At 44.7% G+C, this 24,726-nt stretch overlaps 9 protein-coding genes across 13 annotated transcripts; 6 read left to right on the top strand and 3 right to left on the bottom strand.

Annotated features, from left to right (window-relative positions):
• Positions 1-68: 68 nt before the first annotated feature.
• On the top strand, positions 69-1,746 carry LOC108005444 (uncharacterized). The gene has a single exon (XM_017068734.4). The coding sequence runs from the start codon at positions 205-207 to the stop codon at positions 1,744-1,746; it is 1,542 nt and encodes a 513-aa protein (XP_016924223.2). The 5' UTR covers positions 69-204.
• A 1,640-nt stretch (positions 1,747-3,386) lies between these two features.
• On the top strand, positions 3,387-5,210 carry LOC108005445 (glycolipid transfer protein). The gene is made up of 4 exons (XM_017068735.4): positions 3,387-3,574; positions 3,650-3,705; positions 4,617-4,874; positions 4,938-5,210. The coding sequence occupies exons 1-4, from the start codon at positions 3,448-3,450 to the stop codon at positions 5,103-5,105; spliced, it is 609 nt and encodes a 202-aa protein (XP_016924224.1). The 5' UTR covers positions 3,387-3,447; the 3' UTR covers positions 5,106-5,210.
• LOC108005447 (transmembrane protein 17B) lies at positions 3,893-6,069 on the bottom strand. Its single transcript, XM_017068736.4, has 2 exons — positions 5,720-6,069; positions 3,893-5,651 (listed from the first exon to the last, which is right to left on the bottom strand). The coding sequence occupies exons 1-2, from the start codon at positions 5,834-5,836 to the stop codon at positions 5,226-5,228; spliced, it is 543 nt and encodes a 180-aa protein (XP_016924225.1). The 5' UTR covers positions 5,837-6,069; the 3' UTR covers positions 3,893-5,225.
• Positions 6,070-7,006: 937 nt separating this feature from the next.
• On the top strand, positions 7,007-7,381 carry LOC108005365 (uncharacterized). The gene has a single exon (XM_017068615.4). It carries the CDS (start codon positions 7,019-7,021, stop codon positions 7,379-7,381), a length of 363 nt encoding a protein of 120 aa, XP_016924104.2. The 5' UTR covers positions 7,007-7,018.
• A 2-nt stretch (positions 7,382-7,383) lies between these two features.
• Positions 7,384-11,461, bottom strand: Grip128 (gamma-tubulin complex component 5). Of its 2 annotated transcripts, none has more exons than XM_017068610.4 (6): positions 11,266-11,461; positions 10,737-11,210; positions 9,715-10,341; positions 9,158-9,657; positions 7,588-9,101; positions 7,384-7,531 (listed from the first exon to the last, which is right to left on the bottom strand). In XM_017068610.4, exons 1-6 carry the CDS (start codon positions 11,383-11,385, stop codon positions 7,488-7,490), a joined length of 3,279 nt encoding a protein of 1,092 aa, XP_016924099.2. In that variant the 5' UTR covers positions 11,386-11,461; the 3' UTR covers positions 7,384-7,487. The 2 variants fall into 2 exon arrangements, with proteins under 2 accessions (XP_016924099.2, XP_016924100.2); XM_017068611.4 differs by having other exon boundaries at positions 10,737-11,205; positions 11,266-11,400.
• A 99-nt stretch (positions 11,462-11,560) lies between these two features.
• On the top strand, positions 11,561-12,360 carry Alg14 (ALG14, UDP-N-acetylglucosaminyltransferase subunit). The gene has a single exon (XM_017068614.4). It carries the CDS (start codon positions 11,740-11,742, stop codon positions 12,310-12,312), a length of 573 nt encoding a protein of 190 aa, XP_016924103.2. The 5' UTR covers positions 11,561-11,739; the 3' UTR covers positions 12,313-12,360.
• On the bottom strand, positions 12,294-15,156 carry mh (maternal haploid). Of its 2 annotated transcripts, none has more exons than XM_017068612.4 (4): positions 14,942-15,156; positions 14,737-14,874; positions 14,295-14,651; positions 12,294-14,168 (listed from the first exon to the last, which is right to left on the bottom strand). In XM_017068612.4, exons 1-4 carry the CDS (start codon positions 15,044-15,046, stop codon positions 12,435-12,437), a joined length of 2,334 nt encoding a protein of 777 aa, XP_016924101.2. In that variant the 5' UTR covers positions 15,047-15,156; the 3' UTR covers positions 12,294-12,434. The 2 variants fall into 2 exon arrangements, with proteins under 2 accessions (XP_016924101.2, XP_016924102.2); XM_017068613.4 differs by having other exon boundaries at positions 14,295-14,648; positions 14,942-15,152.
• A 715-nt stretch (positions 15,157-15,871) lies between these two features.
• LOC108005111 (uncharacterized) lies at positions 15,872-19,662 on the top strand. 3 transcript variants are annotated; one of them, XM_065868078.2, is made up of 5 exons: positions 15,872-16,132; positions 16,195-16,237; positions 17,123-18,555; positions 18,867-18,972; positions 19,216-19,662. In XM_065868078.2, exons 1-5 carry the CDS (start codon positions 15,971-15,973, stop codon positions 19,296-19,298), a joined length of 1,827 nt encoding a protein of 608 aa, XP_065724150.2. In that variant the 5' UTR covers positions 15,872-15,970; the 3' UTR covers positions 19,299-19,662. The 3 variants fall into 3 exon arrangements, with proteins under 3 accessions (XP_065724150.2, XP_070853772.1, XP_016923773.2); XM_017068284.4 differs by having other exon boundaries at positions 15,875-16,132; positions 17,123-18,546; positions 19,216-19,657; XM_070997671.1 differs by lacking the exon at positions 18,867-18,972 and having other exon boundaries at positions 15,873-16,132; positions 17,123-18,546; positions 19,216-19,658.
• Positions 19,663-20,468: 806 nt separating this feature from the next.
• Positions 20,469-24,324, top strand: LOC108005257 (protein maelstrom-like). The gene is made up of 5 exons (XM_017068448.4): positions 20,469-20,626; positions 21,796-21,999; positions 22,647-22,767; positions 22,833-23,025; positions 23,512-24,324. The coding sequence occupies exons 3-5, from the start codon at positions 22,675-22,677 to the stop codon at positions 23,586-23,588; spliced, it is 363 nt and encodes a 120-aa protein (XP_016923937.2). The 5' UTR covers positions 20,469-20,626; positions 21,796-21,999; positions 22,647-22,674; the 3' UTR covers positions 23,589-24,324.
• Positions 24,325-24,726: the final 402 nt, after the last annotated feature.

The raw sequence follows: 24,726 nt of genomic DNA, 5'->3' as shown, positions 1-24,726 counted from the left end.
AAATAATTTCAATCGATAGCTTTTCGATAACTATTCGCAGCAAATAGGTTTGGTCCGCTGCACGCTGTACCGGTAATTCGCCGAATCTGGCAGCGCTGAGCCTTTGTTGAGATTTTCCAATTGGATTTTTGAGATTAAATTGTATTTGATTTTCGCAATAAGAGACGGAAACCTGAAAAACGGAGATTCTGGCGAGGATTGGCAATGAGCAGCGGCACCGCCGGCTGCAAGCGCGCGCACAGCATCGAGGTTGAGCAGCCGCTGGAGGCGGAGTGCGTGGAGCACGGTCTGCTCCTGGTCAAGGGACGCCTCTCGCCCAAGTGCTCCTCCGCGCGGCAGCTGAAGGCCATCCTCGATCTGCCCGAGCGCCTGTCCCGCGAGCAGCTGACTCAGCTGTCGGCCGGCGGCGAGTTCAAGCTGCTCTTCGACTTGGAACCCAAAGATCCGCTCGAGGAAAGCTCCTGCCTTCTAGAACTGCGATCCTGCACTGCGGCCCGCTCGATCAGCTTTCGGTACCGACCGCGCCGTAGTTCCTATCGGGTGCAGCCGCTCTACCTGCTCTGCCGGGACGAGGAGAAGACGCTGGAGCAGCAACGCGAGCTGCACTCCCTCATTGATCTCAATCTGCGCCTGGTACAGTCAATTTACGCCCACAAACTCCAGGCGGCCGGCTTTCCCAATCGCACGTTCACCCTGAACGGCCAGTGCTGCTCCTTTCGCAGCCAGTTGACCCGCGAGCAGGCGCTGTCCAGGAGCGAGGACGAGTTGTGGCAGCACTTCGCCGGCGAGATCATTGCCTGCCCGCAGTGGGGCCACCAGCTGCTCCTCAAGTTCGTGGCCTTTGTGGGTTGCACGCGCTACGACGGCGACGGAGTGGCGGCCAGTGGTGACTCCTCGTACGCCAATATCCGGCGTCATCTGAAGGGACACGCTGCCCTCGGCGGCGGTGGATTGGCCCTCTTTGGGAGCGCCCACTTCTACGCCTGGCCCCGGAGCTTCGCGGAGATCGGCGACTGTGTGAGGAGCTCGGAGCGTGTGGACATCGCCCGACTGCCGGACGAGAGCAACTACCGGCGCACGTACGGCGGCGTCTATGCCAGCACTTTGGGCGCCGTCTGCCACGAGCTGGGCCACTGCTTCGATCTGGGCCACACCACCGAGGGGGTGATGGGTCAGGGCTTCGACTATCTCAATCGAGTCTTGACCGTGGATCAGCCTACGGAGCACTTGCCCCAAAGGATTGTGGAGGCCAGGAGAGCAGCAGCATCAGCTGCAGGAGCTGAGGGTGGTTCGGGATCGGGATCCTCATCCTCCTCCTCCGGGAATCGAGCCCGCTTCACCAAACTGAAACTGCAGAACAGCAGCCAACTGCTGGACAACTATCACAATCAGAGGCGCCACGATAGCTTCTATTTTGCCCGCAATTGCGCCGTCATACTAGCCCATCATCGCTGGCTCAACCTGGAACTGGAGGAGACAGCCGCCGAAAGCTTTGAGCCCCTCGAAATCCAGCTAAATCAGGCCACCAGGGAGATCCTGTCCAGCAGGCCCATCCGGCTGGTCGAGCTGCGCTGCAATCAGAACAGTCTGGTGGCCCACTACGAGGAGTTCGAGGAGGCGGCCGAGTCCGTGCACCGCTTCCAGCTGCCCGCCTCCCTGTGGCATCTCCTCGCCGAGCAGCGCACCCACTACGTTTTCGTCCTGACCACCAGTGGCGATACCAAGCGGCTTTCCTGCGACTCCTAGAATTGCAAAAGACGGAGCAGTTGGAGAAGCAGCAGTCCTAGTCCTATTAATCCAACCAGGTGAGTCACCTATCGCTGTCGCAATATACCATATATTGATTTAGCTGCCAAACTGAGTCACCATCTATAAGGATGTTTATAGAATTCGTATTTTAAGTAAGTCCAGTGAACTACAAATTTCGCACTTTATTAAAATTGAAAGATTTTATAACTCCCAGAAAATAAACATTTAACATTTTTTTATGTTTTAAAAAAGTTTCCCAACCTCTCCCTTTTGTGCAAATTTTTAAGTACAGAATTTTTTTGCCAAACCGTAACACCCTATACAAGGCCATAATAACTTTTACCACCATATCAATATTACGTATCCTCAAACATAATTTAAAAGTCGTAGGAAGATACGAACCTTTTGTTTTGTTTGAAATCGATCCAATTAAGGTATAGTCAATTAAGCTGATAACCGTTCTGCCGAATAGATTTCCCCGCCACCTAAACAAATTACCTGATAAAACCCACCTACCATCGCTGATTCATACCTTTATTACCAACTTCTTGGTGACGTTCAGTTTCACTTGTTAGTTTTCCAAAATCAAATGTTTACAATGGTGCCAATGTGAACAAGAAACACCAGTTTATAAAGATTAGCGCAAGAAATGTCATAAATGTATTGAATTTTTGAAGTACTGATAACGTTATCACTTGGGTTTTCAAGAAATACGTGCAATTTGATAGGTTAATGTTGTTTCTGTTAAATGTTTTCTTGTTATAAATTATATATATAATTTAGTTTAAAAAATTTTAGCATTGCGAATATTTGCTTTTATAGTTTTCCACAAATTAATTATGTAATTTTGTTCATATTTATATATACAATTCAAAAAATGGTCCGAAATTATAAAAAATTATTTATTTAAAAGAAAAATTCCTAAGAATTCAAAAAAATGTTTACAATTTTTTTAGATTGAAATAATTAACTTTAAAAATAAAAAGTATTCAAAACTGGGTTTAAAAATAAATTTGTATAGAAAGAATTTGTTCGATCCTAAAAAACTTTTGATGTTGATGGCAGTGACAAAGATCAATTTAAAAAAAAAAATTATAAATTAAAAAAAATTCAACGTTAATAAACGTTGTAATTTAATAAAAATATCTGTAATATTATCAAATAATTTTTCAAACATAGCGCAAGCTCAAGCTGCTGTTTTTGAGGACTTTTGTAGGCCTTTTGCCCACTGTGCACAGTAGCTGCGATCGAATCAGGTTTTTGCCAACTGCTGTTGCGTTAGTTTCATCGAATCGGGCGCTCTTTCGCTCAGTGGCTCTCAGTGGATTGGATTGGAGCTAAGTCAAATGGGTTAAAGCTCCGACCCAGACCCCATCCCCTCCACCTCCGCTTCCCCTGGTCGGAATTGAATCTTGGGGGCCAGGCAAACTAGTATTCCACTTGTATTTCACTCTCCATTATCGCAGCAGCGACAGAGAACGTCGTTCGATAGCGACGACAATTGAAAAGCGAAAATACGAATATACGAAAATACAAAAATAATAATATTCAACGTCGGCTGGCCCCCGCGATAAGATAAACACCCGATATTCGTGTTCGAAAACTAACCATTTTCGCACCTTCATTTGCAGATTTGTGGCCAGTCTTCGCTTGGATCGCCGTTGGGTCGGAACAAAAATATCAGAATAGGAGCACACAATGGCAGCCACCGAGGGATCCGCGAGAATTCAGTTCAAGGCACTGAAGGGTTTTCCGGCAATCAGCACTGATAAGCTGGAGACACAGGCCTTCCTCGCCGCCTCCAAGGAGATAGTAACCGTCATAGGTGATAACGACGCACCCGACCAATCGATTTACCCACGTATACTCATAATACCTATTTGTTTTACATACTTTCCAGAGAGCTTCGGCAAACTATTTACGCCCGTGATCAGCGACATGAACGGAAACATAAACGTAAGATCACCCGGAACTACGAACCAAGTTATTAAGCTTTCAAGATCATGATCATGGTTGATCTCATATTGTGCAAGAGTTCTAGTTTAGGTTTAGGTGGAAACTTTGTTTCCTTAGCTAAAACTTCCCTAGTCTTTTATGTTTAAATCCAAACAAATAGTTATTTAACTTATTTTACAAATATTTATTTATGTAGTTGAAGTATACATTTATAGCAATGGTCACAATCGTATTTCCAACCTGATCTAAGATTTAAATTTTTATAACTCGAATATTTCCAAAATGTTTTTGAGACCAGGTTTAAAATGTATGTACTCTCTAATGCATGTAATTTCTAATACTAAGTTATCTTCAGTCGTTACTTTTAAATTTATGTGTGAAATATTGAGCAACACTACATTTTTTGTTATGTTAGACAGAATATATATATATTCTTAAAAAAAAAACGCGATATCTTTTGTCCATGAATTTTTGAAAGATTAGACTAATTTTTTAATGAGATTTAATCACCAAGCGAAAATTGTTTTCTTGAATACACCTAAGTCTTATCAATTAAAGAAGTTCGTTTTCTTAATTGCATTTTTGAATATATTTTTATAATTGGAATTAGTTAATTGTTTCCCAATTAGTTTATTTTAGTCTTAATGAAATATCTCAATAATATATTTCGTTTCTGTTTTCCATGAAATTTTGAAAGATTAGGCTTGGTATTTTTTTTTTAAAGAGACTTAATCTCCAAGCGAAAATTGTTTTCTTGAAAAGCACCTAAGTCTTATAAACTCAAGAAGTTTGAGTTCCTAATTGTTATTTTAAATATATTATTATAATTGGAAACAGTTTATTGTTATCCAATTAGTTTTCTTTTAGTCTTAATGAAGTATCTTAGTAATAAATTTCGTTTTTTGTTTCAGAAACTGACGAAAGCCTATGGTGCGGATGTTTTGAAGTACCAATATCTGGAGGATTTGATTGTGCTGAATGTGAATGTGGACGATTTTGCGGCCAACGCGCTGCTCTGGTTGAAGCGCGGCCTCCAGCTCATTTGCACCTTCTTCGAGAACATCTACAACGATTCCCAGGCCAAGGAGGCACTGAAGCAGCACCTGCAGGACGCCTACGAGCGCACCCTTAAGCCCTATCACGGCTTCATTGTCCAGAGCACAATTAAGGTGGGTGCACATGTTGTTTTGTGCTACCATTCCTTGTAACGAACTGTTTTCGCCTCCTTGCAGATCATCTACAGTTGGGTGCCCACGCGCAGTCAGTTACTGGGCCAGGGGCCCGCACAGGTGGAGAATATCGAGGTGCTGACCAGCTTCCTGCCCACGATGCGTGCCCATCTGGACGCGATCGATGCCCTGCTGAAGGCGCACAATCTGGACGATGCCCGGAAGGTGTGATCTTCGGCGATCGCACTGTTCCCTAGCTTAGCTTAGCTTAAATAGCTTATCCTACTTTATTATTTATGCCAATGTCCAAGTAAACCTCAGAGCCTTACTATACAACCGCTGTTTGTCGCCTCACTTTGACTCCGGGGATCGACGCACGCGTCGCTTTTGCTCACTGGACGTGGGCGATCCCACGGCGGATGGCTGCTCCTCGGGCAGATACTCATCCTCCTCGGCGGTCTGGGTCATCGACCTCTTTTGGCCTGGCTTGCATATCACAAAGTGAACCACGGATACGATTACCTCCAGGGCCATCAGTCCAAACACGGCATTCGTGATGATGCGAAGCCACAAACTGCGTCCGGCAGCTGTGAGACGGAGAAAGACCATGGCGGGCAGCAGGATGCAGGGCGTCACTGTGAGCAGCAACCACATGGCGGTGGCCCCGGAGCAGAGGTTCACAGAGTAGCCGGCGTACAGGCGTACGGACTCAGCGGATACGGCTAGGATGTAGGCCACCAGCATGGACAGGCCCTCCAAATTCCACAAGTGATTCAGCTACAGGGCAATGGCACATTGGGTTATTGTGGATTGGCAGAGAAGGGCACTCCTAAATGTACACTCACGCGGATGAGAAGGTGGATCAGATAGCTCATGCCCCAGACCATGGACACATAGGTATTGGCCTGGAGGAGCATCTGCAGCACCAGGTTCGCCCGGTGCGGGGAGACGGAGTACGCCATTTTATAAGGATTTCTAATGCTTAGTTATAGATTTCTGGTGTCCTTGTACTCCAGACTCGGTTGGGAATGGTCGACTAAAAATTTGCGACTTCAAGCTCTTTTTGTCTGTTGTACTTTTCGTCGGTTGTCTTGGTAACGTAATCAGCTGGAAAGGACGATTCAATCCTGAGTGCTGCGAGTCCAGGGAAATCCTGCCGGTAGCTGGACTTAAGCTGCCTGCTTTCGCACTCAAAAAGGTCCTTGCGAAAAGTTTTGGTTTTATAATCACATTTCCAATTGAGATGATGAAAAATATTAATTATTTTTGAAAATTGAAGTTACTTGATTGAACTCCTTCAAATTGAGAAATCAGTTTTAAAAACACATTTTATATGTAATTTTAGGGGTCTAAAAGTATGCAACAATATATTTGAAACTCAGAAGTACGATGAATACATTCAAAAAGACAACTGTCTATTATTCACTGCATACTTTTAGACACCTAAATTGACTTCAAAACTATGATGATTTTTGTTGCACCCCCATAGTTTTGTATTTTAGGGGTTTTTGGGTGGGCGGGATTTCCTCAAAATTTAAAACTGCATTTGTCTATGCAAAATGGTTGCTCACTCCGCTAATTAGTCTACAAAAGTCTGGAAATTACTGATTTAGATTTTCATTTTAAATTTTTTAAATAAATATAAAATATAAAAAAAAGCACAAATATTTCTAATATATTTATATTGCGAAGTCTGAAAAATTAGTGTTCGAGGAACACCAGCTCTTGATAATTTTCACTGGTTTAGGGCCAATTTACGCCAGTACTTCTACTTTTCAGTGGATTAGTAAACCAAAGTGTACAAAATATTGTACACATCTTTTGTAATAAAATAAAAAGAGAATTAAGTTAAACAATTTTCAAAATTATGTGATTTTGTTTGTTGGCCGAATTTTTTTTTTAAAAAGATCTGATTAGTCTTACACTTTTGAAAATTATAATTCATAATTAAATTGGCCACAAAAATAAATAAAAATTCTAAGTTTCAAACTTACTCTTGCGAAAACAGCTCCAAAAAGGGGGAAAAAAAAACATTTATTCATGAATTAAGCGTATCAATTGCCAAAACTACCATGACATTAACCGTAAAAGGGCAAAGCCAATCGAATGAAAACAACCACTGGAGAGTTGGAGATTAAGTGGACATGCAGCCGCAACAGGTGCGTTGGTGCAGCCTGTTGGTCATCGTCCTGACCACCGCCATACACCACATGACCCTGGGCATCAACTCCAACGAGCGGCGGTTCCAGTGCCTGATGCCGCGGATGATGGGCCAGACCAACTGCTCGCCATGCGCTGAGCTGTACGTCTTCAATCGATCCAATGGCTTCCGACGCTGTGAGCACGTCAACGGTCGGTGCTTCCCACACCGAACGGTCTTCGCCAACGCCCGCATGTGCGAGATCATCTGCCAGCCGTACATCCAGCGACCCACGCTGCACGAGGTCACCACCCCGGTGCCCCCGGTTGTGGAGCCCTTCTTTGACAGCGATGAGGAATTCCAGTGAGGTTTCAACAAAAATAAGCTTCTTTTTATTCGGCTGGGTATGGGAATGTTTGGATGGGATGATTGGTATGGCAATGCGTAACAAAATCCTTTGAGGAGATTCAAATTCAGTGCGGAACACTCGTGTTGATGGCCACTTCCAAAGCAGTCACTGCAAGATAAAGGGATTGTTTAGCCATAATCAGCAGGGGAGCACTAAAAACTTACAGAATCCGTGGTCGTGTTTGTACACCAGTGAGTTGAGTATCTCGGCCAGCGTCTGGTGGCACCGTATGTAGGTCAACTCGATCTCCACCACCTGGTTGAGTGCCAAATACTCCATGCCCCGCCTTTCCGACTCGCCATCATCAATGCCGTCATCCGAAAGGGTGAAATCCAAGCAAAGCGCATCGTTTTGGCCCAGATAGCAGGCGCAGCTGGTCCACTCCATGTCCAGCACGAAGACCAGGTGGAAGAGCTGATCGAGGGCGATGCGAAAGTCTCGAAATTCGTCGGTCAGCATGCAATGTTTCCTCAACAACGACAGATACTCGTCGTGCAGAGTCCTCAAATGTCGGATGTTCTTGCACTGAGCAATCCGAAGCTCAAACTGCTGAGCCACCGCCTGCATAATGTGCGTGTGCAGGCTGTTGATGAGGTAGATCAACCAAAAGCGCAGGATCTCCAGGCGGCGAATTGTCAGTCCCAGCAGATCCAAGGGTGCATACGGATTACCCTTGTGGCGACGCAGGAAGACGAGATTCTCCAGCTTCCACACGGCCCACTTGACCTTCAGCATCAGCCGCCAGACAGAATTGTAGCCTCGCATATGTTTGTCCGTGAGGATGACCTGCATGGCCACTGGCATGTCGTATACCAATTCAAGAGCCTCTAGGGCCTCGTAGACTTTTGTTGAATTGCAGGTCACCTTGGATATTACGTTCACATGGAGGTTGTCAGCCAGGTCCGGGTAGTGTGGCAATAGAACCCGATAAAGTTTGGAACTGAGCACTGAATCCCGGGCCCAGTTTTCGGTATTCTCAATTCGCGAGAAGAGCGCGGTGTAGTAGGGTAGGAGTAGGTAGTACGCCTCCAGCATCATCGTATGCCGCAGGAATCTTACAGTCTCGCCTAACTGCAGCTCCTTGTAATACGCTCGCATCGCGTACTCATTCGCCATGCACTGCCTCTTTCGCAGAATTTCGCGCAGTGCCTCTGGTATCTCTGCCTTCAGCTGGAGTGGAGTGGATCGCTCCAAGCGGCTCAGAATGCTAGCCAATTGAATTGGCTTTTTTGTCTTGCGCTGGCGTTTTCGCTCTGCAATTCGCCGCTGCGCCGGTAGGGTAAATATGGCAAAGAGATCTAGATTCTTAATACCCTGGACATTGCTAACCAAGACCTTGTCGGCCGCTTGCTCTGGATTTTCTTCCGTCTCCTGGGCATCCTCCTCATCCGTCGGCACGTCACCACAGTAAACTTTCAACTGGGCAAAGACCTGGGCGGTAAGTTCATCGTACAGGGACGGCGGCTGGCTTTCGTTGGTGGTGGCCAGCATCTCGCCCAGAAGATTAACATTGGCCAGCAGGTCTTGCGTTTCACCGGACTCCAGGGCGTGCTTCAGTAGTAGCTGGTAAATGGGGCACGCGTGAAGTTGCTTGAATTTCTCCACCACCTCCAAACTTTCATCTAAGTCCACAGAGCGCTTGCGCACATAGCCACGCCGATCCGCGTCATCCTCGACGCTGCAAAGCAAAATAGTTATAATATAAGCCAGTCAAAGTTCTAGGCCTTTATTCACCATCTCTCGACAATGAACTCGTTCAGGCGATCCTCCAGCGTGGCCCTGCGCCACCAGCCGTCGATGATGTTGCAGTAGCGCTTCAGAGTGACCAGCAGCAGGGCAGTGGCCAACTTCTGGTGCATCACCTGCGGCGTTGTATGCCTATAGAGTCTGGATAGCAAATAGGCGCTGCGCAGGTGGGGAGGTCCCATATTTAGGATGACATCTTCGGCAAGGTGACGCAACAAACGCAGCTGTCGAAAGTGCACTCTGAATTCCATTATGAAACAGACCAGCGTATTCTTAGCGGGATTTCTAACGACTCGCTCCTCGTATGCGATGAGTAGCTGGCAAATGGGCTGGATAAGATCTCTCAGGCCGTAGGCAAAGCACTCCAAGGTACCCGTTGTGCGGATGCCATCAAAGTGCAACGTATGGGTGTCGATGGTGCGCCGCAGCTCCATCATGTCCTCCAGCGCTGGGACCAGATTATGTTGCAGGAAACCCTGAAGCGTGCCCTGGAAATATTAGATTATTATAGTCACAATCATCACAACACAATTTCCCATTCTTACCGCTGTCACAGTGCAAATACTGACATTACTGCGGACATTGATGCGCCTCGTCTGCTCATCGAACTCGAAGAAGCAACAGCTGGCTGGACGCACAAACATGAACAGGATCTCTCTCATCAGGCAGGACTCGGTGGTGGTTTTGGGCAGTGGCAGCTCCAACAAACCACGGGCATTGCGATTCAAGAGCTGCACGTAGCTGACGGCAAAGTTGGCCATTGGATTCGATTTCGAGGGCAGGGCAAAAACCTTAACGTTCTCGTGCCACCAGTGGGCGTGGATTGTCCGCGACAGCACGTTCGTATTTCGATCACTTACACGGTATTGGGTGGCTATGGCCGGCGGTTTGAGTGGCGCCAAATGAACCAGTCTACTCATTCTCAGATGACTGCCCTGATAATTGAGGAGGCTCAGTGGCAGCGGCTGGGCGATGCTGAAGTCGTTGCTCCGGATGCCACGCTCGTCTAAGCCCGGCGGCAGGTAGCCGGTGTTTCCACTTCTATTCGGTACGGCCACTTGCATGGCCTGATCATAGATATTGGCCATGTCCAGCAGGCTCCGCGAGGTGCCCACATTCTCAGCGGGCAGCAAAGTGCACGTCGAGTCGGAATCCGACTCATCCGACCAGTCCTTTGGGAAGAAGAAAGGTTAGTTAGTTTCTTAAAAGTAACATGGTAAACTAAAAATATAAATTTACACGTGGGTTTACTTAAAATTAAATTGCTGTAGTAAACCTTTTTTTTAATAAAGCTGTGTTATAATAGTATTGCCGCATATAAAGGTATCTTTGTGAACTTATAACTTTAAATATCTTAAAATGGGACAAAAATTCATTATATCTCGAACATAAAACAATTTAAAAATATTCCTCTTATTGTTTTAAGTATCTATAAGGTAATTGAAAACACTATCACAACACAGTTTAAAAATGCTATTAAGCATCATATTTAAGAATAGTTTAAAGAGACTTAAACTAGTATGATGTGATACGGATAATGGATGCATAGAGTTCCAAAGATGCTCACACTTAAGCTGTCGTCCTCTGGTGGCTCCAGGAAGTCCTCGCTCAGCAGTGCTGTCCAGTCCACCTCCGTTTCGGCGGGATTGATGGGTGGCCGATCGATGGCCGCCTTCCGTTCCTTCTGCTCCTTCTCGGCCGCCTCAATACCTGTGATCATGGATAGTCGGCTTCGGTTTCTTGTCACCCGGTTGAGACGGATGTCCTGCACCGGTTCGCTGGACATGATGAGAAGAAAGTCCAGCATTGTCCATGCCAATTCGGGAGTGGGACTACGTTTGATTTCCGGCCGCGCCAGTAATTTAATGACCAGCTCTCTGAACGTTTTTCCAAAAGGGGCCATGCCCTCCAGCCGAAAGCGCTCCACCAGATCGTCCAATCTGCGCCTCACCTCGTGCCCATTGGTGCGCCAGGTCCCGCGGTGCTCGACGAACATCTTCGCGACCAACTGTTCCTTTCTGTGCAGCTCCCGCTGGCTGGACTGCGATAATGCCCGGATAAAATGGACTGAGGATTCCATCTGTTTTCGAACTCACCTCTGGCGCCGACAGGTTTCTGACCAGTTTCCTCACACCCTCGGCCACAAGGACGTTGATCTCCGCTCCGGTCAGGTCTTCGCAATCCAGCGGCTCGTCCCCTTCCACGGCAGTCGCCATTTCGTTCCGTTTTGCGCTTAAAAGGAAAATAAGGAAGTATGGCGCTCTCCTTGCAATAATAAGCGGTTCACATATTTATCGGTGGTGTAATCGATAGCACTGGCTCACCAGCTAAATTGATATCGATATAGGGGGTTTTTTGTATACGAAATACATTTCTGGAGGAGACCATGACCACCGGGGTGCATTCCAAACAAACGGGTGCTCCCACTACTTGTTTTCTTTTGCTCCACTCTGTGGCAAATATATAAATTTTAATTGGACCCACTTTCAACAACACGGAAATCGATAAATTGATATCGAGTTGAAATGTAAACAAAGTTATCTATTGGAATTCAATTTCAGGAGGGGATCATGACCACCAGTGCGCCGCATCCCACCTACGTGATCCTGGGCTCCGGAGGCCACACGGCCGAGATGTGCCGGCTGACCCAGGCGCTGCTGCAGCAGCAGGACAGCCAACAGGTGGAGAAGTACCAGCCCATTCGCCTGATCCTGGCCAGCAGCGACTCCACTTCCGAGCGCCAGTTCAGGCAGGCGCTGCCCCTGGAGTCCCAGGCGGAATTCGTGAAGGTTCCGCGCAGCCGCAGCGTGGGTCAATCCTGGCTGAGCACTATCTTCACCAGCCTGTGGGCACTCCTGTGGAGCTGCTACCTGGTGTGGCGAGATCGTCCCCAGCTGATCCTCTGCAATGGACCCGGCACCTGCGTGCCCTTCTGCTACGCTGCCTACTTGTGGCGCCTCCTTGGACGCCTGCCCTCGCACTCCAGGATCGTGTTTGTGGAGAGCTTCTGTCGCGTGGAGACGCTCTCATTGAGCGGGCGCCTGCTCCTTCCGCTGGCAGATCTCTTTGTGGTCCACTGGCCGGCGTTGGCCACTCGCTACGCGGACAAAAAGAACCTGCGATATTTCGGGCGCATCTTATAACACTTTTCTTTTTATTCACAGAACAATAAATGAAAATCCAACTTGAAACATTAATGGATATAAAATAATATAAATAACGGAATGGCTAGCTTCAGTATTTGGCTGGTGCAAGGAGTGCAGTCCTAGCGCTTCTTCTTGGCCTGGCAAAGGGAGCGGTGCGCCTCCAGCTGGTGGCCCATCAGCTCCTGGCCGCATTTGGGGCAGCACACAGTCTGTTTGAAGAGATTGCGCTGACGGCGCTGACGGGGAGTGAGTTCATCCTCACTAGATAGCACAGTGGTTGAATCGCTGGAAGAGCTCAGGTTTAGCTCGGCGATCTCCTTGTCAGTGTATCCGGAGTTGCGAAGAAGTTGCTTTGAAGAAGATTGCGACTTCTTCTTGGGGCCGCGCGAAGTGGAAGGTCTCGAGGTGGAGGCACTGCTGTCCAAGTCCCGGGAGGTATTTGGCCGTCCGCCTTTCGGCTTAAACGATGGCGGCTCCACGCGCACTGTGATGGTGCAGCCCTCGAAGTGATTTTCCAGCTGCGTACGCTTCATCTTCTCAAAGCAAATGGGACAGGAGACGATGTCGTTGTCCACATTGCTGGAGTATCTGGAGCAACTGGGCTGCACAGCGTTCTCGCGCTGGAACTCCTGCAGCAGAGTGTCCTCGCCGAAGATGTCGTCGATAATGGACTGATCGGCCAGCTCCGTGGCCGCTGTGAGACTGTCATTGGTGGCAGCCTCCTCATCATCGTATTCGTCATCAATGAATAGGATATCCTCCTCGGAGTAGATCGATTCGTCCTCGAACACCTCGCGCTTGATGCTCTGCGTGCGCTCATGACTGCTCATGGTGTTCCTACCACCTGGCATCATGGACTGGTCGTTCGCCGGCTGCTCTCCATCGCTATCGCTATCGCTATCGGCTAGGTCTATGGTGGGCACGGCCACGTCTGCCACCATCACATCATCGTCGTACGATTCCCAGCTAATAATTTCTGTATCACTTGAGACACGGCGTCTCTTTTGGCCATTTTCTGGCTGGGATGTATCCTCCTCCTTTGTGGAACTACCTTTTCCAAATCGCTCAAGACGAATTTGACGGAGTCGAGAGGGATTAGGATTATTATCGTCGGTAATATCAATGACTTCCGCAGAGGCTGTTCCACCAATGCTGTAACCCTGTCCGCTCATCTCAGTGGTGGCTTTCGAACGTGAACCTGAACCTGTGGATGCATTCTCTTCGCCACTTGTGTTGAGGTCGCCGAAGCTCATGATGTTTGCTCCACGGGGCTTAGTTGCAGCTGGTGGCTTGGGCATGACAAAGGGATCGGATGAGAGACCCGGATAGGAAGTCGGTGGCACGGCGCCCACCAGATTGCCCAGCAAAGCTGCGTCTGTGGCTGGCTTCTTGGCTGCTGGCTTTCCCATCCAATTTGTGTCTGTGGCTGGCTTGGCTGCCGGCTTTCCCATCCAGTTACGTATGTCATTCTTGGGATCAGCCTCTGGCTTGGGAGCCTTCTTGGATCTGGACTTGGGCTCCGGCTTGGGAGGCTTCGATGGCTCACCCAGCTTCATGAAGGTGCCGCCGCATTCGCGCTGGTGCTTCGCCCACCACTGGTCATTGGGCCCAGGTGCGCGGTTGCTGGTCCGCTTCACATAGCCCTGGAAGGGCGTGCGGTGCTGGCAAATGCCTGTGCAGCGCCAAATGTGGGTGCGATAGGCCTCCACCTCGTCGTGGAACGAGTGGTAAACGGTGATGTTTGTGCCCGCCACCTTGTTGATAGTCTCCATGATGCGCTTGAAGTTGGGCCCATGACCACCGTTGCCCTCGCGGATGTTGAGCACAAAGCAGTAGGCATGGATCATCTCGTGCTGGACAGAGGGGAAAGTATAATTTAGTATACGATATGGTACGGAAGATAGGTATGTAACTATACAGCTTGCATATAAATTATGTTAAATGCTTTTAGAGGCGAGAATTAGTAGGTTAATCCTCACCAGCAGCGTCTCAACGAGATCCTTGCGCGGACGCAACTTGAGCAGCGGCTCGCTCAACCGGATGGTCACCTCCTTGACGAACCGATTGCCCCGCTGGTAGCAGATGCCAGCGCACGAGTACATCCGCTTGCTCCATTCGAGGGCGACGGCGCCCAGGCGCTGCTGGAAGAACTTCTCGTCGAAGCGCATGAACATAGAGTAGATGTCCGGACTGGGATCGACCAGCTCCCACTGCGGATGCACCAGATTCTGCGTCTGGTTGAGATAGTCATCGTGGCTGGCCTGAATGGCGCGCACTGGTGGCTTCTTTGAGGCATCTCCTCCCTTTGTAGTCTTTTTGTTGGCCATGGTGTTCTGCTTGTATTGGGAATTTATTAACGAATGGTATATACGTAGCTGTTGACACTGGGGTCTTGGCTGAATGGAATTCCAGGGCACTCACCGATTTGGGCTGATTCTGATTTGAGGGATAGACGAACTGGAGACTGGTGTCCAGGTCGCTGGTTCCGTCACCCTCCGCGGGGTCATTCTCCGAGTCCAAGAGGGCCTGTATCTTGAGGGCCAGCTCGTAGTCCGAGTCCTGCAAGGTCGTGAGAAGGGATTAGCCTAATTCTTGGACCAGACCATTCTTATAAACAACTACGTACTTTGTTTTTCTCCGCAGGTGCGGCGGAATTATTTTGCTGGCTCTCTTCGTTCATCTGCTCCTGCATTATCATCAGGGCGTACAAGTAGTCGTCGCTCTCCGACATGGTGGACGCTTCCTTGCCAATAGATCGATCTCGGCCAGAATTTGAGAGGAAGATCCGCAAAGATCGAGGAGCAAATCGAAAAGGAGAAGCAAATACAATTTCGCGCTTTTCGTGCAGGGTGCCCAGATCTTTTTAGGGGGAAATACTCGATTGACGATTATGTACTCGAGTATCGATATATTTTTGGAAACGATGCCAAGCTCCCTTCACTAGATATTAAACTACACAAAAATGAACCAAAGTAATAATTTTGGATTCTGCAAGTAAAATATGCCTATAGAAGGGTTTCTGCATTATATATAATTTTATTTAAGTATTACACTAGCACATTATTAATAATAATTATCAAACAGGGTTATCAATAAGTTTTTCCCCGCAAAATTTTTCATTTGAAAACTTTTAGATAGGCGATATGGTTTTTAAATAGTTCACTTGATACCTTTTAAATACCCAACGTAAACAAGTTTTTAACACGGGAGCATTTAATTAAACCCTTAACATATAGAAAACAAAGATATTAACAAAAGTCAACATCGCAAAAGGTCCATCTCTAGCTGCAGCGCTTTTTTCAAAGTACCGTTTTGAATTCTTGGAAACAAATTCCCTCTGAGCATGCGCACCAGTTTCAGGGAATTTTGTCCCCTCCTTGGATTTTAAGATAAAATATACCCCTCGGATAACTCCAGATCCTGATCTTATGCATTTCCGAGGAATTATTCAAATTTATTCAAAACTAGCGTGGTTTTAGGGAGGGGAAAAGATTCGATCCCTACGCTTGGCGTCTAATCAAAGCATCGATAACGGATTATCCTACGTATCGATGCTGCATTGTCACCTTGCAGTTCATCACTGGAGTTCATCATTTCCGTTTCCGGAAAAGCGTTCAGACCGGCAAGTGAAAAGTTTGCGGAGCAAGTGTGAAAAATGAAGTACGTTAGCAAGCGCCAAAGAAAGCGACAGAACGGTGTCCAGTTTTCAAACAGGCCTTCGACTGCGAGCAGCAGCGATGAGAATAGCTCTAATTCGGAGAAACCGAACAAAGTTCCGAAGAAAGGCAAATCCAAAAAAAGCCTGAAGAATTCAACCGTAAGTAAAGTGATTACCCTTGCACCTGTTTTTTTGTTTTCACGAACCGAAATTATCTTCAGGTTTCTGGTACATACAAAAATCAAGAAAAATCACCGGCCACCGGTAAGTCATTCATTATCTCAACCATTCAAATTGAGCTCAAATGTCCGGCGTCATAAACAAATCGCGCGTATATGTATAAACAAATGACCCAATCAGAACATAATACTGGGGGAATTTGTTTGGGGGGCAGTTCGATTTGCTGACCGTGGAATTGCTATCCATAACAAATGCAGTCCAGTTTCTATCTCTTTTCGCACATTCTTCTAATTTCCTGGAGAAAACACCACGTTCTTTCAAAATGTCATTGGCGAATTTTTCCGCCGGGATTTTTTCTTTCTCCCTCTTTTCTATAACCATCTCGCTCTTGCTAGCACTAGTGTTGGTAAAGCATGTTTGTGACAGAATGCGACAAAAAAATGCATTGGTGCAAATTATTCCTTTAAGCACCAAGCAAGTTAAATATTTAAAAGGTAATTATTCTGCGGCCAAAATAAAAGTAAGAAATCAAATATAAATTTCTAATGTTCAAGGAAGTGTAATCGTGACAAGTGTGTAATTGGCGAATTTCAGAAGTCATATTTTCTCTTTTACTTTTTCAATGTATAGCTGTCTCTTTCTTTCATGATTCGCAAGTCTTTTTACAACTTTTCACCAGAAAACCAACAAAAATAAAAATAATCCTTACATTTGTTTCTTTACGTTTGTGTGTGTATGAATATATTTTTTATAGGACACTCTTTTTTGCTTTTAAGCTCTCCCCGATATTCTTGGATTTACATATCCTTATATTATTGCTGAAAACCTTATTTATTAAGAAATTTAGACCATGGTTTTAAAAAAGTGCTTGTAAAAGGTGATTAAGCCGAGTATAGATGTATTTTTTTTTTCAAAAGGGCAACATATTTTTAATTTTAATGCTGAATTTTGATTTCTTTCCCGTCGCAGGTAATCGTAATCGCCGTCCCCAGCACTTGCAGGGCCCGAAAAAGTCGAACTCGCAGAGTAGCATCAATAGTCTGTCCAGCGGTTCGACCATGACTAGATACTCCAGCTCCAGCGGAAGAAGCAACTCCTCCGGCGAGCTGAAGAAGGGCTGCCTGCGTGAATCGATGTATCATTTCCAGAACGCACACAGCATCACACTGGCCAGCTTCCTATTCTCAAAGGTAGTGAAGCACTCTCCGCCCAGGAATGGGAATTCACGGAATGCTCGCTGCTCCACCTCGGCATGGCGCGTAGTCAGCCCACCGATCGCGCCGCCTATTGATCTCGGCGAGGATCCCGATATGCCGGTTTGTCCGATCTCCAATCAAAAACCAGTGTCGCGCACCTCAGTTCTGTGCGGCCAAATGGATCTCGGTCCCCTGATGCAAGCCGAAGAACAGGAGATTGAACTGGATGCCGATGGCTTTCCGTTGCCATCTTTTTGGAGAAACCCCTACGGGATGTCCTTTATTGACACAGCCGATTCCGATGAGTCCCATGAGGACATTTTTGTCAAGTACGAGCTAAAACCCATTGGGTACGAAATGCTTATGCGGGCTAAGGAGAGGGCCTATCTGGAGAAGGTGTACAACGAGGAGGTGGCCAAGCTTGTCCTGCTGGTGGAGACTACCAAGTTGCTTTGGGAGAGCAACAAGAACGGTCTTTCGCTGGGCAAAACCATTTGGAGCGTCGATCGTTCCGAGCTTCTACAATCCCCCTTCAACCGTCGGAATGTTATTCCGCCAAAGCAGGGTCCCAATAGAGCCCAATCGTATGCCAATGGAAACCCCATATTGGTTCCACCGACTGTTGTCTACGTTCCGGGACTTTGGATTCGAGGTCAGCCAATGCAAGTTGGCTACTGGCAACCCTACTGGCCCACCTACTGGCCAACCTACTGGCCAACCTACTGGCCACAGCCGGCATCGGGAGCCCAGCAAAACCAGGATCGCCCAACCAACAATGAGAACTGGTGGGACAATGCCAATTATATTAACTCCATGGCCAAGTCGGAGATGTTCCTGGAAAATCTCTCGCCGACCGAGATCTACGCAGCCCAAATGTACGCCCTCCACGGTGAGGCGTTCTTCGACACTCCCATGGGCAGAAGCTTCAAGGGAAGCCAGCCGACTCCTCCGGCTTTTGGCCATTATCGCCAGGTCCCGCAGCCGTTCATCTATCCATCGGGTATCCCTCAGTCATACATCTATCCATCGGGTATACCTCAACCATACTTCTATCCATCAGCTGCCTATCAGCCATACATCTATCCATCGGCTGCTTATCAGCCATTCGTCTATCCATCGGCTTACCCACAGCCATTCGCTTATTCATCGGCTGCCCACCAGCTGGCCGGAAGAGCTACTAACGCCCATCCAAAGCAGGTGCGTCAGGTATTTCCAAAAAATGTAACACATAATTTGTAGATATTGCCCATTAACTTTATAAAGAGCTTAACTTATAGAAACCCGGGAACATTTCCAATTCTCCAGCTTTACCAAAGTAGTTTTCTGGTGTAAAAATGGCAAATACTAAAGCAGTTCCAAGCTAATTTTAAACTAATATGTACTTTCATATGACCTTCTTTGCTCAGATCTTTCAAAATTAATGTTATGAAAGTAAAAATCAAATGACTTAAGAGCTTGTTTTCTTGTCACTTCATAAGTATTCCACAAGTCTAATCTCTGCTTTGCTTTTTCCACAGCCAATGCCAAAATCTGCACCTGGAGAAGAAGGATCTCGTCCAGGAGGATCGGGTCAGGTAGAAGCAGAGGACACACGTAAGGCAAGTCCAGGTGCTATGGGTTCAAGTAAGGACATTATTTCGACTGACTACTTCAAAATTGTAGATAGGTTTTTTTTTTAAGTCATTAGATAAGAAATGAAATCAAGAAGAAGGCTATAACATTTTAGTAACATTTTACAAACCTATATTTAGTTAGATAATTTAATTTGAAATTATAATTTTTTTAACTTAGACCAACGTATGAAATTAGGGGACATTTTGAGTATGCCTTGTTCCAAGAAGTAATTCCCCTTTTATTTTTCCGCAGACTACGATGAATATGGAAACAAGCCGTCGACTGGTGAAAATGCGTGCTTCATCTTCAGCGGCATTGGTGAAAAAGGCTGTTAGTGGACCAAGTGGGCCAAATAACGTCCCATCCACAAACGACGTTGATCTCACCGTTAATATTTCAAACTTCCCACCGCTTCCAGCGCCTTCGAAGAAGATCCCAAAAACTTAAATAGCCACCACGACAAGGAGAATCAAATATATTATCTTTATAAAATTTGTATTTGATTGTTGTATGAAAGAAACCATTTTTTTTACGCATGAAGTAAAGATATATAACAACTGAAAAGAAGAATAGTACTTATCTAAAGCCCAATTTAGGTTCAAGAAAAGAACTCACTTTCAAAAAAATACCAAAAAAACTATTAAATATATATTAATGAACATAACCACGATACCTCATTTGTACAAGGGTTTGTAAAAGTAGTTAAAAGTACTACTTCCTAAGTCTTACCAAATGTTTTTGAATTACCAAACGAAATCGAATACTAAACAATTTTGTTGGTGTCAAATTTGTAACATTAAATATGTGATAAATAATTCAATTTTAAATTGCCTCTACATTTTTCAATAATATAATTACACAAAACATTATTTAAGTTATTACAAAAAATGTAATAGCTTTCCGAAATAAATAAATATGTCGTTTCACTAATGAACTTTCCAGAATTTGTCTAGTAAACAGTAGTGTTAAAAAATAATATGTTGGGAAAGAAAATATTAATTAGGTATTTTTTTTTAAATTCCTACCATGACTCCGTTTTTAACCAACTTATCTGATTTTTAGATAATTTGAAAAAACAGAGTTGCTTTGGTCAATCTGTACATACCCTAAATTAGGGTATTAACTAAAGAGTTGAAATGGCCGAGTCCATGAATTTCCGTCAGCTGTTCCACACAATTTCAATTGATAAGGTCCATCTCTAGTTGCAGCGCTTTTTTCAAAGTACCGTTTTGAATTCATGGACACAAATTCGTTCTGCGCATGCGCGCCAGTTTAAGGGAATTTCGTCCCCTTATTGGATTCCAAGGTAAAATAAACCCTTTGCACAACTTCAGCTCCCAACCCCAAGTACTTCCAACGAATTATTTACATTTATTTAAAACTAGCGTGGTTTTAGGGAGGGGAAAAGATTCGATCCCTAGGCTGGGATAGCACCGATATCGGATTATCCTAGTTATCGATGCCTCAATGTCAACTTGCGGCTCATCACTGGGCAGGCAGTTGGTTTCCGTTTCCGGAAAAGCGTTCAGTCCGGTGAAAAGTTTTCGGAGTGCAGTACATAAGAACCCAGTCGGGAGTGAAGTGATTAAATTTGCATTGGTTTTTTTTTTAACTCAAATTACCTTCAGCTAGTACAAGGCCAACACAAAACAAGAATCCATTGGTAAGTAAATCATTTTATAATCATATCAATCTGATCCTGAGTCAATTATTTTACAATAAAATCAACCCGAACCTGAGTAAATTATTGTAAGCTCAAATCAACCTGAGCGCAAATGTCTGGCGTCATAAACAAATCGCACGAGTATAAACAAATGGTGCATTCAGAAAATAATACTGGGGGAATTTGCTTGGGGGCAGCTCGATTTGCTGACCGTGGAATTGCTAGCCATAACAAATGCCATCCAGTTACTATCTCTTTTCGCTCATTTTTCTAATTTCCTGGAGACAACTCCACGTTCTGTTAAAATATTATTGGGGAACTTTTCAGCCGGGATTTTTTCGTTCTCCCTCTTTTTTTATAACCATCTCGCTCTTTTAGCACTTGCTTTATTGCATATTCTTCTAATTTCCTGGAGAAAGCACCATGTTCTTTCAAAACGTCATTAGCGAATTTTTCGGCAGGGATTTTTTTTTTCTCCCTCTTTTCTATAACCATCTCGCTCTTTTAGCACTAGCTTTGTTGCACATTCTTCTAATTTCCTGGAGAAAACAGCACGTTCTTTCAAAATGTCATTGGCGAATTTTTCGGCCGGGATTTTTTCTTTCTCCCTCTTTTCTACATATAACCATCTCGCTCTTTTAGCTAGAGTGTTGGTAAAGCATTTGTAACAGATTGCGCGTGTTTCCCTTAAGCAGCATGCAAGTAAATTGTTCAAAAGTAACTATCCTGCGTACAAAATAAAATTAAAAATTCAATAATAAAACTCTAATCGTGATAAGTGTGTAATTGGTGAATTTCAGAAGTCATATTTTCAATTTTATTTTTTCAACATATAGCTTTCTCTTTCTCTTAATAGTTGCAAGTCATTTCACAACTTGCAGGAACCGACAAAATACGACAAAATAATCGTGTCAAGAGCGAAATTGGTGAATTTCAGAAGTCATATTTCTCTCCCTTTCTTTCTCTCAAGAGTTGCAAGTCATTTCACAAATTTTTCGCAGGAAACGACAAATTCAAATTAAAGAATGCCTTGCAAAGCGTGTAATCCAATTTAAAGTGAATATTCTATAACCGGTCTAATAATAATAAAAAAAGTGTGTGCAGTGTGTACAAAATTAGAGCATATCTTAAATTTGTAATGCTGAATTTGGATTTCTTTCCCGTCGCAGGTAATCGTAATCGCCGTCCCCAGGACCTGCTGGGCCCGAAAAAATCGAACTCGCAGAGCAGCCAGGAAAGCAGCCTGTCCTGCGGATCGACCATTTACGTCCCGCAACCGTTCATCTATCCATCCGGCTATCCATCCGCCATAAATCTATCCACCGGCTGTTCACCAGCTGGCCGGAGGACCGACTAACTTCCATCCAAAGCAGGTGCGTCAGGTTATTTCCAAATATTTAATACAGAATTTATTATTTATTGTCGAACATGGCGCATTAAATTAAAACAAAAAGAGTTTTCGCCCGTAAAAGAGTGGTTAAAACGAATCGCCCTTGGCATTATAAGCATTTTTGTATATTTGGTCAAATTTTGGTTGAATTTTTTGTAAAATTTATAAAAAATTTTCTGAGTGAATTTTTTGACAGTCATTCTGGACAGTCATCATATAAATTTAACCCTTAAAAAAAAACTTTAAAAAAGACTTCGCCTTAAGAAAAGAGACAAAAGATGATTCGCCCTTGGCATTATAAACATTTTTCTATAAGCCTCTAGCTTTGGTGAAATACTGCTTGAATTTACTCTAATATTTATAAAATTATTTCCGAGTGTAATTTTTGACAGTTATTCTGGACAGTCATCATAGAAAGTTTTCCCTAAAATAGCCCTGAAGAAAAGGGACCAAAAATGATTCGCCCCTGGCATTATAAACATTTTTCTATAAACCCCTATCAAATTTTTTTTGTGAGTGTAATTTTTGACAGTCATTCTGGACAGTCATTTTGGGCAGGCATTATACAAGTTATTTTATTCGCAACACAACTACATGCGACTTAAATTAATTTATTGTTTTGGTTTTAAGGATTCCCCCTGAGAAACATAATGCTCTTATGCGGTTCGTAACGGAGTGGGAGAATAATAAGTTCGAGGATCTTGAAATGGCCATAGAGCAGGCTGTGGCGCACTGCGACGTGATATGGAAGGTAGGTTCTGCCTGATATGATTCTGCACTCAATGCGATCTGTGGAACTAAACATGGCTCTTATAGGTAATGTCCACTCAAGAGCGGGGATCCTACAACTCAGGAGCCAAGGATGCAGTCGTGATAAAACGCAACAACAGGATGGAACGCCATGAGTCCTATGGCCAACCAGTCTCCCAGGTGCAGCAGGCCAAACGAAAGGTGGACGATAGTGAGAACCACATGAAACGCATGTTAATGGACGCCCAGAAGTCACAAGGTGAGAGAAATCTTCTCAAGGGTCCTGCTACCTAGGGTGTAGTTACAGAGGGTATTATAATATTGGTCAAAATCTTGTCTCGGAAACTATAAAAGTGCGTTTCTTAGGCAGATCTTCTTATCAGCCATAATGCTAAAAGTCTATCTGCCACCCGTATTTTTTAAAATTTTGTTTCAGTGTAAATTAAAATTGATTGAAATTGATTTCACTTTACAATACCTTTTTAAATGCTGATAATCGTAACCATCGCATTAATATTTTATATTTTTTTTATGATTATCTAAGTTAACCAGGTTTTAGCGTTGTCAGTGGTACCGTCTAAAATCAATAGTGTGTCCCACGCCTATAAAAATGATCTGGTATTTTATTTTAATTATAATTTAAAATTTAAATTCGACTTGCATTCCTTCTTCTTTTATTTATTTATTAACTTTATAAGTTTTTACTTTTATTAAGTTTTTTACTCACCAACTTGTGTTGTTGTAGATCTGGAGGACGTCAGGGCCTTCGAAACACCGATGTCTATGTGCCCACCGAGTTCCCAGCCTTCGAGTACTTGCTGAAAAATGGTGTCTGCTCCATATTCAGCACCCTGAAAGTCCCATCTAAGGAGGAGAAGTCAGAGATGTCCTGCACCATTCGTCCACCACGCACAATCTGCCACTGCGACCTAACGCCATCAGTAGGAACATGTGCGGGTTGTGCCAGAAGATTATAGACTGCTCGGCCAAGGGCCAGGGGCTTGAGCCACGAACTGTGATCACCGCCAAGGGTAATAGTAATATGGCAATTATTTGCTCTTCCTAATTGGATGGGGATGACACTGAAGACGCATTCCGGAGTCAGATCCTTGACATTCTGTATTTGCAATATCGAATGTCATGAACCTGGATCCTTTGACCGCCGTCTTCAGTGCCTTCCTCGTCCAAGAAGTTGGGGCACTTCTTAGCCATATTAATATTATTCCTTGGTGTGGTGGACCACACTTTGTGCCTTGGGTAGCTGGCCCTTGCCCAAGTAGTCGATAACCTTTAGGCATCATTCACACAAGTTCCCTCACTGATGGCGTTAGGTGGCAGCGGTGGATTATGCGTGGTTGATGAATGGTGTTGGGCTTCTCTGGCCCTTATCCTTGGTGGGTCCCTGGCACTTCAATTCAATTTAATTCAATTCATTAAATTCTATGTTCATTCATTCTTGCTTTCTTTAAATATGTATGTATATTAAAAAATCTGCACGAGATAAATATGAAGTTTGGAAAAGGGTGTATGTATAAATATAAAAAGCGGAAGAAATATAATCAAATAAGCAATAAAAAAACGTGTTAATTATATATGCATGGCGAATTATAGAAATACCTTTTGGTATACATATAAAGTTATTAGCAAATCTAACCAAAGGTGTATAATTATTTCTTTATATTCTTTCTTTTATTTTCATCGTTGGGAATTTTCAAATCTTTCTTTTTGAAGATGGAATTATGGCTTCAAGTTTCTTATATTCGTGTCTGGAATTCTAGGAGTTTTGGGAATCTTGGAATTTTTTTGGAACCTACTCTCAGAATCTTTAAAAGTTTAGTACAACTTAAATGCAATTCATCATGGTTTTGGTGTGGATATGTGCATATACTTCTTGAACCGGTTGGGTGGAACCCGAGAGCTGATCAAGTTTCTCCTTTTATCATCCACCAGGGGCGCTATT

This window comes from Drosophila suzukii, chromosome X (genome assembly GCF_043229965.1).
Source record: "Drosophila suzukii chromosome X, CBGP_Dsuzu_IsoJpt1.0, whole genome shotgun sequence".
Lineage (NCBI taxonomy): Eukaryota > Metazoa > Arthropoda > Insecta > Diptera > Drosophilidae > Drosophila > Drosophila suzukii.
The sequence above is the reverse complement of the archived record's forward strand: the minus strand, read 5'-3'. Positions and strand labels throughout refer to the sequence as shown.

What these genes read in the sequence shown, in the direction of transcription:
- LOC108005444 (XM_017068734.4), top strand. Translation starts at nt 205, where the DNA reads ATGAGCAGCGGCACCGCCGGCTGCAAGCGCGCGCACAGCATCGAGGTT.
- LOC108005445 (XM_017068735.4), top strand. Translation starts at nt 3,448, where the DNA reads ATGGCAGCCACCGAGGGATCCGCGAGAATTCAGTTCAAGGCACTGAAG. An exon ending in GGAGATAGTAACCGTCATAG is followed by an intron (nt 3,575 to 3,649) that starts GTGATAACGACG and finishes CATACTTTCCAG; the next exon opens with AGAGCTTCGGCAAACTATTT. An exon ending in ACATGAACGGAAACATAAAC is followed by an intron (nt 3,706 to 4,616) that starts GTAAGATCACCC and finishes TTTTTGTTTCAG; the next exon opens with AAACTGACGAAAGCCTATGG.
- LOC108005447 (XM_017068736.4), bottom strand. Translation starts at nt 5,836, where the DNA reads ATGGCGTACTCCGTCTCCCCGCACCGGGCGAACCTGGTGCTGCAGATG. An exon ending in TGATCCACCTTCTCATCCGC is followed by an intron (nt 5,652 to 5,719) that starts GTGAGTGTACAT and finishes ATTGCCCTGTAG; the next exon opens with CTGAATCACTTGTGGAATTT.
- LOC108005365 (XM_017068615.4), top strand. Translation starts at nt 7,019, where the DNA reads ATGCAGCCGCAACAGGTGCGTTGGTGCAGCCTGTTGGTCATCGTCCTG.
- Grip128 (XM_017068610.4), bottom strand. Translation starts at nt 11,385, where the DNA reads ATGGCGACTGCCGTGGAAGGGGACGAGCCGCTGGATTGCGAAGACCTG. An exon ending in GAAACCTGTCGGCGCCAGAG is followed by an intron (nt 11,211 to 11,265) that starts GTGAGTTCGAAA and finishes GCATTATCGCAG; the next exon opens with TCCAGCCAGCGGGAGCTGCA. An exon ending in GTATTTGCACTGTGACAGCG is followed by an intron (nt 9,658 to 9,714) that starts GTAAGAATGGGA and finishes TAATATTTCCAG; the next exon opens with GGCACGCTTCAGGGTTTCCT.
- Alg14 (XM_017068614.4), top strand. Translation starts at nt 11,740, where the DNA reads ATGACCACCAGTGCGCCGCATCCCACCTACGTGATCCTGGGCTCCGGA.
- mh (XM_017068612.4), bottom strand. Translation starts at nt 15,046, where the DNA reads ATGTCGGAGAGCGACGACTACTTGTACGCCCTGATGATAATGCAGGAG. An exon ending in CACCTGCGGAGAAAAACAAA is followed by an intron (nt 14,875 to 14,941) that starts GTACGTAGTTGT and finishes ACGACCTTGCAG; the next exon opens with GACTCGGACTACGAGCTGGC. An exon ending in ATCAGAATCAGCCCAAATCG is followed by an intron (nt 14,652 to 14,736) that starts GTGAGTGCCCTG and finishes TCCCAATACAAG; the next exon opens with CAGAACACCATGGCCAACAA.
- LOC108005111 (XM_065868078.2), top strand. Translation starts at nt 15,971, where the DNA reads ATGAAGTACGTTAGCAAGCGCCAAAGAAAGCGACAGAACGGTGTCCAG. An exon ending in AGAAAAATCACCGGCCACCG is followed by an intron (nt 16,238 to 17,122) that starts GTAAGTCATTCA and finishes TTCCCGTCGCAG; the next exon opens with GTAATCGTAATCGCCGTCCC. An exon ending in ATCCAAAGCAGGTGCGTCAG is followed by an intron (nt 18,556 to 18,866) that starts GTATTTCCAAAA and finishes CTTTTTCCACAG; the next exon opens with CCAATGCCAAAATCTGCACC.
- LOC108005257 (XM_017068448.4), top strand. Translation starts at nt 22,675, where the DNA reads ATGCGGTTCGTAACGGAGTGGGAGAATAATAAGTTCGAGGATCTTGAA. An exon ending in ACTGCGACGTGATATGGAAG is followed by an intron (nt 22,768 to 22,832) that starts GTAGGTTCTGCC and finishes TGGCTCTTATAG; the next exon opens with GTAATGTCCACTCAAGAGCG. An exon ending in GGACGCCCAGAAGTCACAAG is followed by an intron (nt 23,026 to 23,511) that starts GTGAGAGAAATC and finishes GTGTTGTTGTAG; the next exon opens with ATCTGGAGGACGTCAGGGCC.